The sequence below is a fragment of the Rhinopithecus bieti genome, unplaced genomic scaffold (assembly GCF_001698545.2).
Source record: "Rhinopithecus bieti isolate Rb0 unplaced genomic scaffold, ASM169854v2 scaffold_13262, whole genome shotgun sequence".
NCBI lineage: Eukaryota > Metazoa > Chordata > Mammalia > Primates > Cercopithecidae > Rhinopithecus > Rhinopithecus bieti.
Genome location: NW_016808004.1, coordinates 5,185,318 through 5,203,096, shown reverse-complemented (window position 1 = coordinate 5,203,096; position 17,779 = coordinate 5,185,318). Strand labels below are relative to the sequence as shown.

The 17,779-nt window shown below is 57.6% G+C and overlaps 1 protein-coding gene across 3 annotated transcripts in view; it reads left to right on the top strand.

Annotated features, from left to right (window-relative positions):
- Nucleotides 1–17,342, top strand: part of EEFSEC (eukaryotic elongation factor, selenocysteine-tRNA specific) — a 256,751-nt gene extending 239,409 nt beyond the window's left edge. For all 3 annotated transcript variants that reach the window (XM_017885003.1, XM_017885004.1, XM_017885002.1), the window contains one exon: nucleotides 16,765–17,342. In XM_017885003.1, the coding sequence (XP_017740492.1) occupies nucleotides 16,765–16,955 (191 nt within the window). In that variant the 3' untranslated portion in view covers nucleotides 16,956–17,342. The remainder of the gene's footprint in view (nucleotides 1–16,764) is intronic.
- Nucleotides 17,343–17,779: the final 437 nt, after the last annotated feature.

Genomic DNA, 17,779 nt, shown 5'->3' with positions numbered 1-17,779 from the left:
AGGCGCTTGCTAGCATTCTTGATTAAATGAATGCACAGACTCCCTGGCCTGGGTCAGCCACGGCATTCTCCAAACCACAGTTCCTTGCCCTCTAAAGCAGTGACTGGTGCTGTGCTCATTACTTCCAAAAGGCAAGAAATGAAATGGTCTCCCACCCCGAGCTATGGAGAGTTCTTCAGGACACCAGCCTCCCATCTGTCTCCCCACAGACAGAAGAACCCCACACCTCCTGGGTTGGGGTGGCCTCCCAGATAACCCCCAAAGGTGTTTCCAACCTTGAGGTACTAGGCCCTGGCTGGTGACCAAGTGAGGAAGCCCATCTGGGAAAGGCAGGGAGGACATGGCCACAACTGTCATGGTGGTGCCCTCCAGGTCTGCTCAGGGTGTGGGGGAGCCCAGGCATGGCAGGAGTGAGTGATAGAGCAAGCGCTTTGAAGCCAACCAGTGCTCCCAGTTCCCTGCCCCTCACCGATGGGCTCTTCTCTCTTGGCACATTTGTAAAGTTTGGTTCTTGACACCCGTTCCTATCAGGTGCTCTCTCATTCCTTTGCAATTTATCTACATGTGTGTGGGGGTCTTACATCCCCTGGACTGTGGACTCCACCAGCACGGCAGCCCCACCTGGTCCACTCAGGCGGTCCTTAGATCCTGGGACAGCGCCTGGTGCCCAGCAGGTGCTCGGAGGGCAATAATGGGCGGACAGACAAGCAACGAATGCAGGAGTGAGGTTCTGCTTGTGCCGTGCCAGAGGGAGGCGCCCGGCACCATGGACACCCTGTGGAGGCCATGGGAAGGAGTCGGCAAGCGCTTCCAGAAGGGCGAGTCCCTGAGTGTGCCCCAGCCGTGGCTTCCCTGGGTCCTGTCTTTGTGCGTGGTGATCCTTTGCTCCTCCTCACCCAGTTTGCAAGGGTGAGGTGGCCAGCTGAGGGCAGAGCTGTGTGCTCTGGGGTAGGGATCTGCAGCTCCTAACAGCCTTCTGGCAGCCCTCATGCCCAGTGTCAGCCTCTGTTGGCTCTGAGCCAGGGCATGTGGGACCCAGAGTGGGAGTTAAGAAGAGACCCGCACCAGCCCCCAGTGAGGGCAGCAGACATTGCAGATGCAGGTTCTGGAGCCGGCCGCCTAGGTTCAAAGCCCAGCCCCCCATGCCCTGGCTGTGGGAACTGATGCAAGTCATTCATGCCGTGTCATTTGGTTGCTCCTCACCAGGGAACAGGGTTCCACATGTGGGCTCTGCCCACCAGGCACGCAGTCTTGCACAGATGGGGCCTGCCCAGGGAGGCAGGGTCATTGTCCCCTCGTCACAGGCGAGGGGACCCAGGGTGCCTCAGCTTACCCATGACAGAACCTGCCATCCACCTGTATTCTGGACAGGGTCTGCCTCCATGGGCTGAGGCACGTGGCATCTCGCTCAGGGCCCAGCTGCCATGGGCACTCAGTGCCATTATTGCTGCCCTGACCCAGAGCATCCCTGGCCCCACGCAGATCCAGGCAGGTGACAGAAGGCTGCCCCTCACGCCAAGCTCCCTTCCCAGCATGCTGCCCAGGCCACTGTGCCCATCAGCTCCCACTTCACCTCTGAGCCCACCTGTGCCCACCTGAGAGAGTGTGTGAGGGAAGATAGAGGCCGGGCCTAGCACACAGGCTGCTCGGGTGCTGCCTTAGGCTCACTGTCTGCCAGTTCTATGTACCCTCGGGCTGGTGTGGGGCACCATGAGCCAGGAAGGGGGTGGTGGGTCCAGCCCCCTCCCCAGATCTCCTCCGGTGCTTGCTGTCTCCTGTGGCCCTGGTTTCCCTTGGCCTTTCAGGGTCTTCAGAGGACAGTGGCTTCCTCTGAGCCTAGCCCTGCTATCAGAGGCCCACATGTGGCAGCTGGGTGTCCATGGGAAGGAGCAGGAGGCAGCAGCTTTTCCCAGCGCCCAGGCACCTGGCCTTTAAGGCTTCCACATACTTTATTTAAAAAACAAAGAAGAGGCTTTTTTTCCAGGGCCCTCAGTGGGGCCCTCCCTATCTCAGGCCCTCTCTGAGGGCTTCCCCGCTCCCCATTATAACAGCAGGACCCATTTCACAGACAAGGAGACTGAAGTTCAGTGCACCACCCGCCAGGCACCTGCAGAGCCAAGCACCTTCCCAGGGTACTGGCCTGGCTGCTGCAGGGCCAGACCTGGGAAAGAGGCCTGACAGCTGTCCTTTTGGTACACACGCTGGTATGTCTCAGATGGGAGTCCTGGCATTCACACTGCTGCAGAAACACGAACACCAGCTCTGTTTCACTGGTGTTGGCCCTGTCCCCAAGACCCATTCTCACCAGCCCTTGGAGCCTAGGCTTCTGAGGGTAGAGGGACACCTGGCTGGAGGTGCTCCAAGCTGAGGCCTATGCACTCCAAGACCTGGGGGAACCATCTCCCAGGTATAAAACAGCCCCCACCCAGCCACAATGCAGGATCTGAGCCCATGGCCACTAAGAGATGTAACCTGCCCAGGGCAGAGGCACAGACTGTGTTTTGTAAGGAAGGACACACGGTACCACTAGACAAGGCCCTTCAGCCCCTCAGCAGCAGGGCCGGACAGTACTGGGCCAGGGGGCTACTGCAGAGAGCCCGAGGCCATGGCCGGTGAGCCAAGAGGCCGTTGCGGTGGGAGGTACTGAGAGCTGTGAGGTAGGTACAGGGCCAGGGACCAGGATGTGGCCACTTGTGGGCACCTGCTTTGTACCTGGCCCTGTGCTGGGCGTTAGGGACCCATTTGGTCACATAGGCCTGAGAGCTGAGGTGGACACATGGCCAGCGGGTGACGTGTGCAGCAGGAGTGCAGCCAGCATCAGAAAGCATGTGGGCATTTCAGTGGGTGGCGGCAGGGGGGAGGTCAGCCCATGGGCATACCTGCCTCCCCTGGGCCTTGCAGCCACAGGCTACCTCTGGGATCTGCCTCCGAGGGACAGTGTGTGGGCACATGGCCATCAGCACAGACACAGGGTGCCAGGCCCCAGCCCCTGTACCCATGCTCACCCTGGGCCTCAGCCCCTGCAGGTCAGGGAAGGATAGACTGTTGGAGTCTGCAGCTTTCAAATCAGGAGTATGGATAGGGACCAGAGATGCTGCGCCACCCCTGCCCTTCCCCTGTCAGCGAGAGGACAGCCAGGGCTGCCACCTGCCCACAGCCTCTCGTTCTGCTCTGGGAACAGGGCTGATATAGTAATCAGGGTGCTACATATGGGCTCTGGAAAATGACTGCTCCCTGGGCCTTTGTTCGCCTTCATTATTCTAGATGGGTTTTTTCCCCCACCAAGTCATAAAAATGACATTTTTAATATGTGGATTTTTTTAAAGAAAGGCAATATGAAGAAGACTTTTATTGTCAATAAGCTCTACCTTTTAAACCAGTTATCTTAGTTTCTGCTCTAGGTATTTTAATTGAAGATTAACTGCTGTTAAAGAGTATACACATTTAGGGAGTGAGTGTTTGGAGTATTAAAATTCAGCTCCCTTGGTGGGGATGGAGCTCCGTGGGAGGCCACCAGGAACCGTGCTCCCGCAATGGCCAGCCTTGGGGGGTTGTCTGAGGAGGAGGGCCGCCTGCAGGAGGGGCCCATCCTTGCCTCTGGCCACACAGCCTTTTCTTTCATTGGAAGGGGCAGGCCGGTGTGAGTCCTAGCCCCACAGGGGAGCAGAGGACAGCCTGAGAGCATATGGCTGTGTGGCCAGAAGGGCATCCTGGCCCGGCCTCTGCACCCTTGGTTGAAGCAGGCCCTTCCCCTTGGCCAGCCATTGGGTTTTGGACACAAAGGAAGGAGAGAAGGAAAGGCCCACTAACCGAGCACACTGTGTGCCAGGGCTTCTGCATGCAGCGTTAGTCTCCACGGCCCTGAGCAGGGGGAGTGTCCTCCCTGTGCTGCTGGCAGTGTAGGGCCTTATGTCCCTAGAGCATCTATGTCCCCAGGCAGGCCTTGTTCCCCTCATTAGACACGTCCTCAGCATCCTCACAGCATCAGGAGGTCAGGCGCCTGTTATCCCTGCGTCACAAGCAGACAGGAGGTTTCAGCATGTGTGAGGCCTCCAGGCCAGAAGGTGGAACGGGAGCCATGGGAGTGGGTCAGTTCCCAGGGCCTCAGCCAGGGCCTCAGCAGGGCAGCTATCGGTGGCCCACTCCTGCCTGACCCACTGCTCCATTGAGGCCGTACTGCCTCACTCAGACCTGCCCAGGGCAATGTCACCTTTTCCACCACAGTCTTCCTGACCCCAGCTTCCTTCCTCCTCCTCTGAATGCCCGGGTGCGACTGTCTGTCTGCGGCTCCCTCCCTTTCTTCCCAGGGCTTTTCACTGCTGTCACGGGTGGCTTGCATCCAAGTCTCCCTCTGCCTCAAGATGCCTGTGAGAGAACAAAAAGAGGAGAAAACTAGCTCTGCATTTGACCAGAGGTACCTGTTCTTCATCAGGCCCAGCTTCCTCCCAGCAGAGTGGGACTCCTGCCGGGCCTCCGTCACAGGGGATCGTGGTCATGCAATGAGGTGGTGTCTGTTCAGCACATGGCCCAGCACACCCAGGCCAGTCAGCAGCCAGGAACGGGGCCCAGTGGAGGGCTCAGCCTCAGGTGTAGCTTAGTTAGCCCCAAGTTGACGGAAACACAATGGTATGGTACCCTCAGCCACAGCCATGATCAGAATGGCAGTGGCCTCTCTTTACCAAGTGCTTCCTGGAGAGAGCCAGGCCATGTGTCTTATTCCCACCATCCCTCACCCCAACTGAGGAAGAAACCAAAGCTCAGAGCGGGCCAGTCAAGCTGCTGTGTCACCAAACCTGGTGTCCAAACCCCAGCCATGAGCATAGAGCTCAGGCTCCGACAGCACCACTGTCATCCCTGCCTGCCCTTCAGGTGTCGAGGTCTGCCTTCAGGAAGGGCCCTAGGCATGGTCACTGTCCTCTGCAGTGACCTGAGATGGCCTGGACAGCCACCATTCCAACCAAACAAAACCTGCTGAAGGAATGGCCCTGCCCTCTAGGGGGCCCCTCATTCTAGAGGCACATGTGTATCTATGTGTGGGTTGTGTGTGTACGTCATGGACCAAGCCTGGCTTACCAACAGTACAAGCAGAGGGTGGCAGCTGGCGGTGCTAGTAGAGAAGAGAGACAGCCCCTTCCTCTAGCTCCAGCCACCTAGAGAGGAACCTGGGCTTCTCCAACTACTGACGAGGACATGTGATCACTTCTCTGCCACTGACTGTGTGACCTTGGGCACATCAATTTGTGTCCCTGGGCCTCCATTTCTACCTCTGAATGATGGAGCGGATAATGTACCCTCCTCACATGAGTTGAGGCACAGAAAGCACTTGTCTGATCCTTGCTACCCCAAGCCTTGTGCCAGGCACTGGGACATGCTGTCAAATGGGATCCAGTCTCTGCCCTCCCAAAGCCCCCATCCGTGCAGGAGTTGGGCACACAACTGCTGAGGGTTGGGACTGGTTCCTGAGGGTGGATGGCCTACTGGGCATAGGGCTGTGGTGGGTTTGAGCTCAGGCCCACCATGTTCTTGCTGTGTTACCTTGGGCAAGTTCCTGAGTGCTCTGTGCCTCAGTTTCCTGGTGTGTGTGAATAGCATGATTGTGAACTGAAGTTTGCTGTTGTCTGTGGAGCATGTGGAGTGGTGCCTAGCCTATAAAGGTGCAGCGAACATGAGCTGTGATTGCTACTGGGGTTCTTTCTGTGATGAGAACTGGCTAGTGCCCATTTTGGGGCATTTTGGGCAAGACCTCCCTCACACAAGATGGTCTTTTCTGTCAGGCCCCCCTCTCGGCCATCTGGGCTGCTTTCAGTGCCAGTCTCCACAGTGGTAAGGCCCCGCAGCCCCCAGTCCTGGTTGCCAGTGGTCCCCTGACTGGTACCCACAACACAGAGGCATCCTGGGCCTCCGCCCTGCAAGTGTCTGGAGACAAGGCCCCACCTGGCCCAGCCCCACTGTCCTGGGCCTGGGAGATGCCGGGTGGGAAGAAACATCAGTCTGGTTGGGGGAGTCCCCAGGTGATCCCACACCCTTGTCTCTTGCCATCCTCCCTCCTTCCACAGGAGATGGCTGCAGCCCCCTGCCGCCTCCCACCCATGGCACTGCCACCCAGGCTGCTGTATTCCCTGCAGCCAGACTCCCAAGCCTGTGGCATGGCGGGCAGCTTTGTGAAGCTGGGGCCTGGATGGGAATCGCTGCTCCCTGGCTTACCAGCTGTGTGACCCCAGGCAGCCATTGCGCTTGCTGTAAAGTGACTTATAGGATGTCCTGAGGCTGGAATAAAATGATGTCTGTGCAGCCCCTGACTGGGTGGGAGGCATTTGGAGGAGGCTGCTAGAAAGGCAGTCGCTGTGAGGGTGGCCATGGTAGCAGCAGAGGGTCCTCTGGCCAAGCCACATCCCAGCTGCTGACCTGCGGAGCCCAGTTTGCCCAGGGCTGCAGTCCAGTGTCCTTCCCATCCAGACACTTGTCAAACCTCAGCCCTACCCAGGGGCAGCCAAAAGGGTCCTCAGAAGCATAGCTGCCTAGACTCACCTTCTGGAAACTCTGCCACTGAAGCAGCTCAGCTCTGACCCAACTGGCCCCAACTCATCAAATGCATGTCTTATTCTCTCTGGACGGAGGAGTTGGGCATCCACCCAACTGCCCTGGCCCATGGATGGGGGACATGAGCCCCAGGGGAAGGGGCCAGGCCCAGGCCTCCCCACTGATTCCTCTTCCCAGTTCTGGGCGGGCAGGCTCGCTGCCTGTGGGGATGACAGGAAAGTCTGTGCGGTCCACTTCTCCCACCTCTGCCACCGGCCTAGCTGGCAGGTGGTCGGCAGACCTGCTCACCCCCCAGCCTCTGTGCACTGACAGGACCCTGTGGAGGCTGCCAGGCTGGAGGAGGGTGATGAGCAGCCCTGGAGGTGGGTGGGGGAGCTCTGACCCCACTGGCAGTTGAAGTGGAGTGCACACGGGCTGAGGTCACCAATACTGCCCTTTCCTGGCATTGCTGGGCTGCTGCAGGCCCTGACTATCTCTGGGGGCATTGGATCTGTACTCAGGGTAGAGTGTGGGGGGCCTTGGCCCTAGGGGAAGGCTGGGCAGGCATCAGAGAAGGCCAAGCCAAGATGCTACAGAGCCTTGTAGCCAGGGAGCCGAAGGAGCCAAGGGAGACAGAAGCAGGCAAGGTATACAAATGTCATGGGTTCCCCAGGCTGAGGGAGCGCCAGTCTCGAGGCTGGAGCAGTGCTGAGATGGGAGAGGAGTGTGTGGTAAGGACGTGCAGGGCCGTAGGGGCAGCTTGTGAGTGACTCCTTAGAGGAATTGAGGCCCTGCCTGAGTGGTTGTGAGGGGCTGAAGAGGTCTTCAGTGAACAGCTGAACTGAGAGGAATGTTGGGTTTTTGTCCTAGAAGAATCTCTGGCAACAGCACTAAGGACAGGCCGGTGGGAGAGGGTCCTGGCTATTCATGTGCAGGAGCCCCATGCCCGTGCCCTGGGGCAGGGACCTGCTCCTGCTGGGCCTGCAGGGACACCTAGAGCAGGAGCCTCCAAGGAGCCTGTGGCAAACCACCCTCTGAGCTGTCCCAAGAGACTGGGCAGGCGCCGCACTCACAGCTGTGTGAGCCCCAGCCTGAGCTTCTGGCCTGCACAGCAAGGAGGGTAACCCTTGGGGCAGGGCTGGCTGCTCTATGAACGCACCTCACAGAGGCCTCACGGCCACTCCACAGGGTGGGGGATCCCATTCTAGAAGGGTAGGCTGGGACTCCACTGATGAGGGACGGGGGCCATCCCTGCAGCAGCCCCTCCAGGAGGCAGCTGGTCCAGCCAGTCCCAGAGGGACTGAGAATTTAGGACAACAAACTTTCCTCCGCAGAGGCTGCCCTCCCTGTGTAATTGAGATTCAGGGCCAAGTCATTTTCTGCCTATTTCAGAATGGATTTGTTTTTTGCCTTAAAAAAAAAAAAGCTTCCTTCCGCATAATACACGGGTGTTCCCTCCCCACGCACCCCAATCTCCACAGCTTTGACTGCATTATAATTTCAATTTACATGGTGTGGGAAAGATTTCTGCAAAGGGCCCTTTTTTGTTTTTGAAGAATTCATCATTGCTGCTAAGAAGCTTAAAAAAAATTAAAGGAGGAATTAGGCAACATTAAGACATCAAAATGGGGGTGCGGGGCGCTGGTTGCCTCCGCTTCCGCCCAATCAAAGGGGCGCATGAGCCCGTCGAGTGTGAGCTTGAGAGCCTCAGAAAGAGCGAGGCTCCAGCGAAGGGCCCGCTCTGCCGCCCGCCTCCCCCTAATTCCTTTTGTTGCAGGGACAGCGGAGTACAGGTCTGATAAAAACTTAATCACCTTATCTTTTAAAGCAAATTGCATCTTTGTTTACATACGGGATCCATAGCAGGGAGGGAAGGAGAGAAAACCAAGGAGCTGGCCCGCCCCAGCCAGCAACGTTAAAGGCTTTAGCTCCCCAGGAAAACAGAAGAGCCCAGCCTGACAAAGAGGTGGCTGGAGAATTCCAGTCACTGTCACTACTCGCAGAGGAGACTGATGTCAGGGCTGTCCCCCTCAGGGAGTGCTCACACTGGCTCTCTCTGCCCACCTGGCTCTCCCCAGCCCTGCCAGGCCTGTCCTCCTGGGCCTGTCTGTCCCCAGCCGGGTCTGTGTTAGAGCTAAGCCCTCATCCCCTCTGCCTGTCCTCCGGGCCCAGGCTGCCCTGCCCTGCCAGCAGGCAGAGGGGTGTGCATTCAGACTCAGCTGCACCACAACTGCCAGGAAGCCAGGGAAAGTCATCGCACCTTCATGAGCCTGGCTGGCCGCCGATATGTGGGGGTGTTGATGTCAACCATAGCTCCATGCGTTTCAGACATGATCGCCAGGTCCCATGTTAGGGCCACTTCTGCCCTTGCCAGGTTCCCCCTTCTTTCTGTCTCCCCACCCCGGCCTTGGGGGCAGCTCCTTGGCCAGGCCTGCCTCCAGCCCTGCCCTGACTTAGAGGTCTCATCAGAGCACTGTGCCACCCACACACCTCCATGACCACCTGTGGCCTGTGCAGGGCAGCTTCCTACCTTGGGGTGGAGGGAACTTGACATTGGAGCCCACCAGCACCCTCTTGAGGGGCAGGGCTCTGCACCAGCTGCCCCGTGGCCCCCGCTGAGGGGGGTGGCCTTGCTAGGCAGCCCCTCCTGTTCCTAGGGCCCAGTATCTAGTCCAGACCCGAGCCTGGCTGAATCCAAGGCCCTCTGTGGCTGTCCAGCCTGGCCATCCCATATATCAGCCCCACCTGCCATTTAGGCTCCCAGCTGTCAGTTATCACCAGGATGCTGACCCCAAAGAAAGCCTCTGCCCCTGACTCTGGCTCTCTTCCAACTCTCTCCAAAGCTGCTTGTTTACAGCAGTGGGTAGTGCTGAAGTGACTGGAGCGGCCCCAACCCCACAGGGCCACAAAGGGGACCAGTGACCCCAAGCTGCTTGCAAGGGTTCCGTTCCCACTGGGGCATGCAAGCCACCCACCAGCGTGGAGACCCCTCTTCCAGTCTGGCCCCCAACATGAAAGCGACGCCAGCAATTGGAGGCAATTTGCCGGCCTTTGATGGCCATGTCAGGGCGGCACCGTGGCCAGGGCTTGGGAAACAGTTGTGCTTCCCGCATTCTTCCCTGATTACCCCAGCCCGAGCCAGGACCCAGCAGCCTGCAGCCCATTGTGCCTTTGTGTGGAGCTGGCGCTTGGTGAGAAAGGGCCAGCCTGGCCCTGGGAGAGTGTCCCCACGGGAAGCCATGAGGAGCAGTGTTGCCCCCAGGGTCATGGCCGCCTGCCCCCCACTGCATCCTGGGGTTTGGGTTCGTCACGGGGTGGAGCAGGGCCATAGGCTCCGAGAATCCTGAGGTTTGGGAAAAAGGAGGCCCTATTGAATTACAGACATACGTGTAGCACACACACACCCTGGCCCGCCCTGCCAGGTAGAGAGCCACCCTCCAGCACATGGGAGAGGGGGCCAGGCCAGCCTGGCACCTGAGCCTGGATTTCTTTCTCCCTTGGGTCACTTGAGCACAGACAGGTGTTTTCTGGTCCTGGAGGCAGGGGTCCTGCCCTGCTGGGACATTTTTCTTCCTTCCGCTGTCCTGCACCCCTGCTGTGAGTGCTTGTGAGGATGAATCCATACTCATTCCCTTTGTTTTCGTCAAACCTCCCTGAGCCCCGTGTGCTAGACCCTGCACGCAATCCTGGAGAGGTGCCCCCCTCCCAGGCCACTGGGGGAGGCAGGCACATAAGGCAATGACAGCCACAGTGGTGCTGGGCCGGGCGTCCAGGAGGATCTCACTCAGCCGGGCAGCTGAGGGGTGCTTTCTGAAGGGGCAGCAGCAGACTGTGAGTGTGGCAGGCAGAGGGAACCGCAAGTTCCAAGGCCCTGCTTGGCTTCTCATAGCTGAAGCGTGGTACATGATGGGGTCAGAGAGGGAGGAGGGAGGAGGTTGAGAGAGAAGCCAGAAAGAGAATGACACTTCTGTTGGTGGAGCCAGGTCTAGATGTCTGACCCGGGCCCTAGAGCAATCCTTGGGACAGCCAGGCGGGATGAGGGAGGAGGCAGCGAGGCAGAGCTGGAGGACGGTGGACTCCTGCGCCCATACCTCCCAGTCATTGCTCTTGATGCAAGCAGCAGAGCAGCAGCGTGGGGACCTTGAACTTCCAGCAGCCATGGAGGAGTCATGAGCATCACCACCCCTACCGTACCTCTTGTCCCTGTCCTTGGGCAGAGCCCAGAGCGTAGCAGAGACGACACCGTGGGCCTAGAGATATCAGCGAGCTTCCTGGCCCTCTCTCCCCTCCCTGGCCCTTGTGTGCCATGGATTGAGCAGGTTCCAGCCAGATTGCACCGGTAGACACCGTGCCTTCTCTGGGCTCCCAGCTGGATGCCGGAGGCCACAGTGAGGGGGGCCTGTAATAGACGTCCCCCTGTGAGTAACCCAGGGTCACAGTAGAAGCCTTGGGAAATACATAAAAGAAGAAAGAAGGAACAGTGCTTTCAACCCACTCCCGACCCCTGACAGCCAAATGGACAGTCTTCCGGTCTCTTTTCCCTTCATCCCAGGGCTGCAGCAGAACTCTTCCAAAAATTTTGATTGCTGCATTTTTTTTTGAATCAACATTATAACAGAAGTCTTTCTTTGTGTAACTTTAAACTCTTCTCAGGTATCACTTTTAGTCCCACAGAACATTTTGCTGCAGCTAATAGATGCTGGATGGGTCTGGACTGGCCTCCCTTGGTCTTAGAGGCCCTTTGTAGTTCTCAAAAACGTGCCGCTCCCTTAGTGGGTAAGCACACAGGCTTGGGAATCAGATAGCCTGGTGTTCCCGCTCTGCCTGTAAATAGCCGTGTGACCTTGGGCAAGGTACTAACTCTTCTGTGCCTGTTTCCTCAACACGGTGTTACAAGGATTAAGTACCTCCATGCTGTGGTGACATCTTTGTGTCGACATCTTCTGCCATATCTCAGACCACTTGTTTGGATTGAATTCCTAGAAGTGCCTTTCTTAGTTCACACTGTGACCATCTGGGGACCTTGTCCCTCCCAGGTTGTCACCAGCCAGTGCTTAAACAGCTGCCCTTCAGGTTCTTGGAAAACCAGAGCAGTTTGCCCCTCAACCCCAGCAGGGTCTCCTCCAACACTTATTCGGAGAGTGTTCTCTGAGTATCCGCCACTCACCAGCAGTCACTGCCAGTGTTAGGGTTACAACAGTGAATAGACAAAACTCCCTGTCAGGGTGGAGCTTGTCACTTCAGCAGAGGCAGACAACAAACACCCAAACAAGGACATTATAGAGGATGTTAGAAGGTGATAAAAGCTATAGGAAAAATAGTGGGGTGAGAGGGGGTCAGGGGAGCATGAGGGGGTTGTGGTTTTAAACAAGGTGGTCACAAAGGCCTCACCAAGAGGTGACAGTTGTACAGTGACTCGAAGAAAGTGAACTTGCAGCTGCCGGAGCTCCCAAGTCTCCAGGCGGAGGGATTGGCAAAGACAGGGCCCTGAGGCAGAGACGGGCCAGGGGTGCCTCCCAGGTGAGTCTCCAGGCGGAGTGATTGCAATGACAGCGGCCCTGAGGCAGAGACAGGCCAGGTATGCAGGAGGGCAGCGAGGAGGCTGAGACAGGGGCAGGGCTGTGAGCCAGGGGCAAGCAGAGACCAGAGGTCCAGAGCAGCCCCCCGTGCAGGGAGGAAGATGGGGGCAGGGCTGCACCTCCCTGACAGGGTAGGTCCTAGCAGAGCCGGTGGCAAAGCAGGCCCTGTCCTGCCTGCCTTGGAGACACCAGGGCCTGCAGGAGGTAGACACCAGGCAGATGGGCAGTCGGCACTCAGCACGTGGCCTTGTCACCACGTTCCCACACACTCTGACCCCAAGTCAGTGCACAGGGCGGGGAGCCTGGCACACAGGGCACTGTGTGGACATGGTGAGCTGTGGTCACCCTGGAGCCAGGCCCTCGTACTGCACCACGCATGGCACATGCCTTCATCTGCCCTCAGTGCCTCTCGCATACCCACCCCCAGGAATTGTCACTCAAATTCCCTTTGCCTGTGGATCCGTGCCAGCAATATTTATGACTGGTTCCTGTCATCTGGTCTTGGGTCCAGCATTCCTCCTCCTCCTCCTCCTCCCTTGGAACACGCTGAAGCAGCCCTGTTCCCACACAGTGACCATGGTGCTGTTTCCTTGGCCACCCTTCTGCTGTCTGGAGATCTAGCTGCCTTGTTCATTGGCTGTGCTTTCTTAGATGAGTGAACTGCATGGGAGCCGGGCCCTGGTCTGCATGTTCACCACCATTTGTCTCCCTGTCCTGGCGTGTTCCCTGAATATTTTTAAGTGAAAAGACACAGAGGCAGATTGGGAGAAGCACAGGGCGGGACCCACAGAGTCTGGCTGGGTGGGCAGCAGCTCTCACCATGTGACACCCTGGGGTGCTCTTCACTTCCCTCCGTTTGCCACATGGCTAAGAATAAAAAAAATAAAAATAAAAATAAAAAAAGGCCACTGGGAAAACAAAGCAGCTCCTGGTGACATTTGCCACAAATCCACACAGCTGCATGTCCAGGTCTCCCTTTGGTCAGGCTTTCCAGATGTGGCTTCCCGGCCAGTCCATAATAGAGCAGAGGTAAACGAGCCTGACCATCTCAGAAGAGCAATTAAACGGCCACATCTTCACCAGTGCCAGATAGACTTTCCGGCTCTGCCTGCTCCAGGCAGTGCGAGGTAGGCATTGTGTGTAACGAGAGCCATCGCGGGCGAGATGGACTGCCGATTGGGCCACGCCTGTCTCCCCAGCCCAGCACCGACGCCGGGGAGCCCCACGCCTCCTCAGTCTCCAGACCTCCTGGCACCAGAGGGAGACAGGCTGCCGATGCCATTTGTTGGGGTCGGCTGCCAGCTACCTGCTCTGTTTGCAGAAGGAAGGCCAGGCTCTGATTTAGGGATTCAGATACCTACAGGCCTGGTGCTCACTTGAGGGGGCTGGCCAGGGTCCTCCCCATGCCCACACCCTGTGCCCCATCCCAAGCTGGGGCAGACCACCTAGATACGGAACCTGCAGAGCAGACACCACTCAGGCTCCACGTAAGGTGTGCCGCTCACAGGGGCACTTCCTTAATACAGGTCCCCACGGCCACAGTATCACATGTCCCTCAGGCAGGCGTGCAATGGCCAGCCTGGCTCCTGGAGCCCCGTTCATATCAGCTGCATGTCTCCAGTCTTCCCAGGGGACTCAGGCTTTAGATGGCCAGTAATCTCACTTCCGCCTGCCAGAGGGAGACCTGACCCTTTGTGCAGTGGGGCAGGCTGTCCCTGGCTGACTCTACAGATGGCCTCTTTATCCAGCACCCTTGTCATCTTTTTTTTTTTAGACTGAGTCTCACTCTGTTGCCCAGGCTGGAGTGCAGTGGCGCGATCTCGGCTCACTGCAAGCTCCACCTCCCTGGTTCATGCCATTTTACTACCTCAGCCTCCTGAGTAACTGAGACTACAGGTGCCTGCCACCACGCCCAGCTAATTTTTTGCATTTTTAATGGAGACAGGGTTTCACCATGTTGGTCAGGATGGTCTCGATCTCCTGACCTCATGATCTGCCCACCTCGGCCTCCCAAAGTGCTGGGATTACAGGTATGAGCCCTTGTCACCTTTTTAAACATCTAGAGCTGTAGGGCCAGTACACGACACTCTCACAGCCTTGAGAACCATTGTCAGAAGCCCACTGAAAGGTGGATCCACACCCATCGCTCTGAGTGGAGAGCAGAAGCTGGCTTTGCCATTGGGTAAGGGCTGGAGCTCAAATCCTGGCTCTTCTGAGCTCACTGTGGGGCTTCCAGTAAGTCACTGCCCTCTTAGATCTTCATTTTCTTATCCATATAAAGAAGTGGGTGGCCAACATCTTCAGGAAACTGAGCCGGAAATAACCCGCACAGCCCCACCAGCCAGCTCTCCCAGTCTGAGATGACAGGCCAGGGCCTTCTGGACTGAAGCTTGATGCATGAGCCTCGTGGCTGCCTTGTCTTCTCAGGAAGGAAGCCAGTACTGGGCAGGACTGGGAAAAGAGAGGAAAAGTTCTTCAGGTGCCAGCAGGTACAGTGGCACAGGTGCCCATGGCACGTAGGAAGCTGAGCCCTCTGCCCAGCTTCCTCCCAGCTCTGGACCTCTAGGCCCCCAGCCTATACAAGCCCTTTGTGCACATGGGGAGGGGATCCTGGTGGGACACCTCCTTGGCAGGCAGAGTATGGGCTGCCTTCACCCCCACCTGCCCTCAGTGCCTTCATACCCAGCTGCCCCTAGTAGCAGTCTCAGGAGCCACCACCCACTGGGGCTCCCTGTCCCATGCCATTCTCACAGTGCCCCATGAGCTTGCTCCCACCCGAACCCCCCAGTGGGGCCATGAGGCTCACAGAGTGAGTGCTCACACTGGGGTGCTCTGCCAGTGGCGAAACTGCTCCAAGCCCTGGGCCACCCACTCCCGCAGATGCCAAGGAGCATGCTGAGTGGCCTCACCCTGGCCAGTGACCCACGTGGAGGCTGCACCATGCTGCCACCAGGAGATTCCTCATGAATACAAGCCCCACAGCACAGAAAGACAGATGCTGATGATCTCACTTATACGTGGTATCTCGAAACCCAAACTCATAGAAGCAGAGGGTAGAAGGGTGGTTGCGGGGGCCTGGGGGTGGAGGCTGGGGCAGGAATGGAGAGATCTTGGTCAAAGGGTTCACAGTTTCAGTTAGACCAGAGAAGTCAATTCAGGAAATCCACTGTGCAGAATGGTGACTGTAATTAATAACAATGTATAATATTCAATGAAATTTCTAAGAGAATAGATTTTAAATGTGCTCATCACCAAAATAAGTATGTGAGGTGATAGATATGTTAATTAGTTTGATTTAATCATTCCAAAATGTATGCATATATTAAAACATCATGTTAGACTGGGCAACATGGCAAAACCCCATCTCCACAAAAAAATGCAAAAACTCAGCTAGGCGTGGTGGCACGAGCCTGTGGTCCCAGCTACTCAGGAGGCTGAGGTGGGAGGCAGAGGTTGCAGTGAGCCAGGATCACACTACTGCACTCCAGCCTAGGCAACAGAGTGAGACCCTGTCACACACACACACACACAATATATATATATATAAAACACTAAATATAGACAGTTTGTCATTTGTCAATTTAAAAATAAAAAGACAAGCCCCAGAGAAAGGGCAGTTGCAGCAGCATGTTTAAGGATGAGTGGGACTTCCATTGCCTAGGATGGGAAGGGTGTTCCAGGCAGAGGGAACAGCATGTGAGAGGCTTGCATGTGCGATGAGGAGCCCAGGAATGGACCATGATCAGCAGGGCTGCAGAGACGGCGCACAAAGGCAGAGCGTGGCGAAGATGGAGGAGTTGGAGTGAACGCAAGTCGGGGCATCAGCGGGAAACAGATTTCCACTCAGACGTTCAGCTGGAGGGAGGTCTTTAGGGAGGCATGGGCTCGTTAAAGCAGCTCATAGAGGTGGCTGGAAAGCGGTGGGGGCTGCACCAACCCAAGCCTGGGGGCGGGGCGTCTACCCCTGGCAGAGGATCCTGGGATGAGCCACTGACTCTGTGAGCCCCATGGCCTCACTGGGGTGTCCTGATGGGAGCAAGTTCTCAGGGCTGTGGCAAACTGAGCCAAGGGGGCACTGTGAGAATGGCATGGGGCAGGGAGCCCCAGTGGGTGGTGGCTCCTGCGACTGCTACTGGGGCAGCTGGATATGCAGCCTGCATATCCCACTGAGGGCAGGTGGGAGTGAAGGCAGCCAGAGATACACACCCTGACTGCCTTCTCTTCCCACACTCTGGCCTGCTACCGGTGGTCATGGCTTGTTCTGCAAGGGTCAGCTGCCTCAGGCACACAAGAGGTTGTGGTAGAATAATGTGTTCTCCAGGGGCATCAGGGAGCCACGCCGCACCCCAGGGAGGCCTCCAGATGCCCTGTTTCCAGATTGTGGACTTGGCATGAGTACACTGAAGGCAATGGAACCAACTCGGGCACAGGGCAGCAAAGTCCCTCCAGGGCCTGAGCAACAGGGGGCCAGTGAGCCGAGGCCCCAAGAGAGCAGCAGTGCCCTGCTGTACCACCTATGCAGATGGGCACTGGAGGGACCAAAATGTCAGAATGGACCACAGGCCTCAGGGCTGCTTGGCTGCGGAGGGAGGCAAAAGAGGGGTGAGTCTAGGCGGCAGGTGCTTAGGGTATGGCAGAGTGACAGCCTGTCTTCTGTGCCTTGCAGGTGGCCTCAGCCCTGAGTCCAAGAAGATCCTGACACCTGCCCTCAAGAAGCGGGCCCGGGCCGGCCGCGGGGAGGCTACCAGGCAGGAGGAGAACGCTGAGCGAAGCGAGCCCTCACAGCACGTGGCACTCAGCCTGACTTTCAAGCGTTATGTCTTCGACACCCACAAGCGCATGGTCCAGTCTCCCTGAGTGTCCAGTGACCTCCCCCAGGGCCTCCTTGCCCAGCCCAGTCCAGGCTGCTGTGCCAAATCCCAACCAGTCATGCCTCAACCTCTCCCAGTCTCTCCCTGCAGTCCTGCAGCAGCAGCCCCCACCCCCAGGATTGGTGCTCAGCCCTGGTGAGGAGCTGAGGGGGATGTATTGCCGGGGCCAGGAGGGTCTGTCCTCCAGCCCCTGCACACTCCCACCCAGGACAGCCACCAGCCCAACTAGGAAAGGGCCTTGGGCAGAGGGCTGGTAGCCAGTGTCTTCCACTGCCCCATTTGTTGGCCACCTGCAGGCCCGTCTCACCCCTCCCCCAGGTGGGCAGACCCTTGACGGCTACAAATAAATGTCCCATGGCCCCAGCCCACTCTACTGGTGTCTCTCTCTTTGACTTCACTAGGGCCCCCGCCCTCCCCAACTGTGTTCCAAGGGGAATCTCAGAGGAATCCCAAGAGTTCCTGCCCAGGTAGGGGCCAGGGGAGGGGCCCAAACTCAGAGTCTGTAGGCTATGGGAGCCTGCAGTGTCTGCGCTTCTCAACCCCACTGGGTGGCTCCTGGGGTGCTCTGGGCCTTGAGGGAGAATGGGGATTCTCTGGGCAGCTGGGTCCAGGGAGGGCACCCACAGGGGAGTTGGGGAATAGCAGGATGCCTGGCCAGGGCATCGGGCAGAGCAGGTGGAGGCTTGCTCTTCCACCCCAACACCAGGAGTCCCTTAGCCCCTGCCCTCAAGTTTGAGAACCACACACTTCCCAGAAAGTGGAAGGTAGCATGGTGAGGATGCCCTGTGCAGCGCCATCTGCCATCCCCTG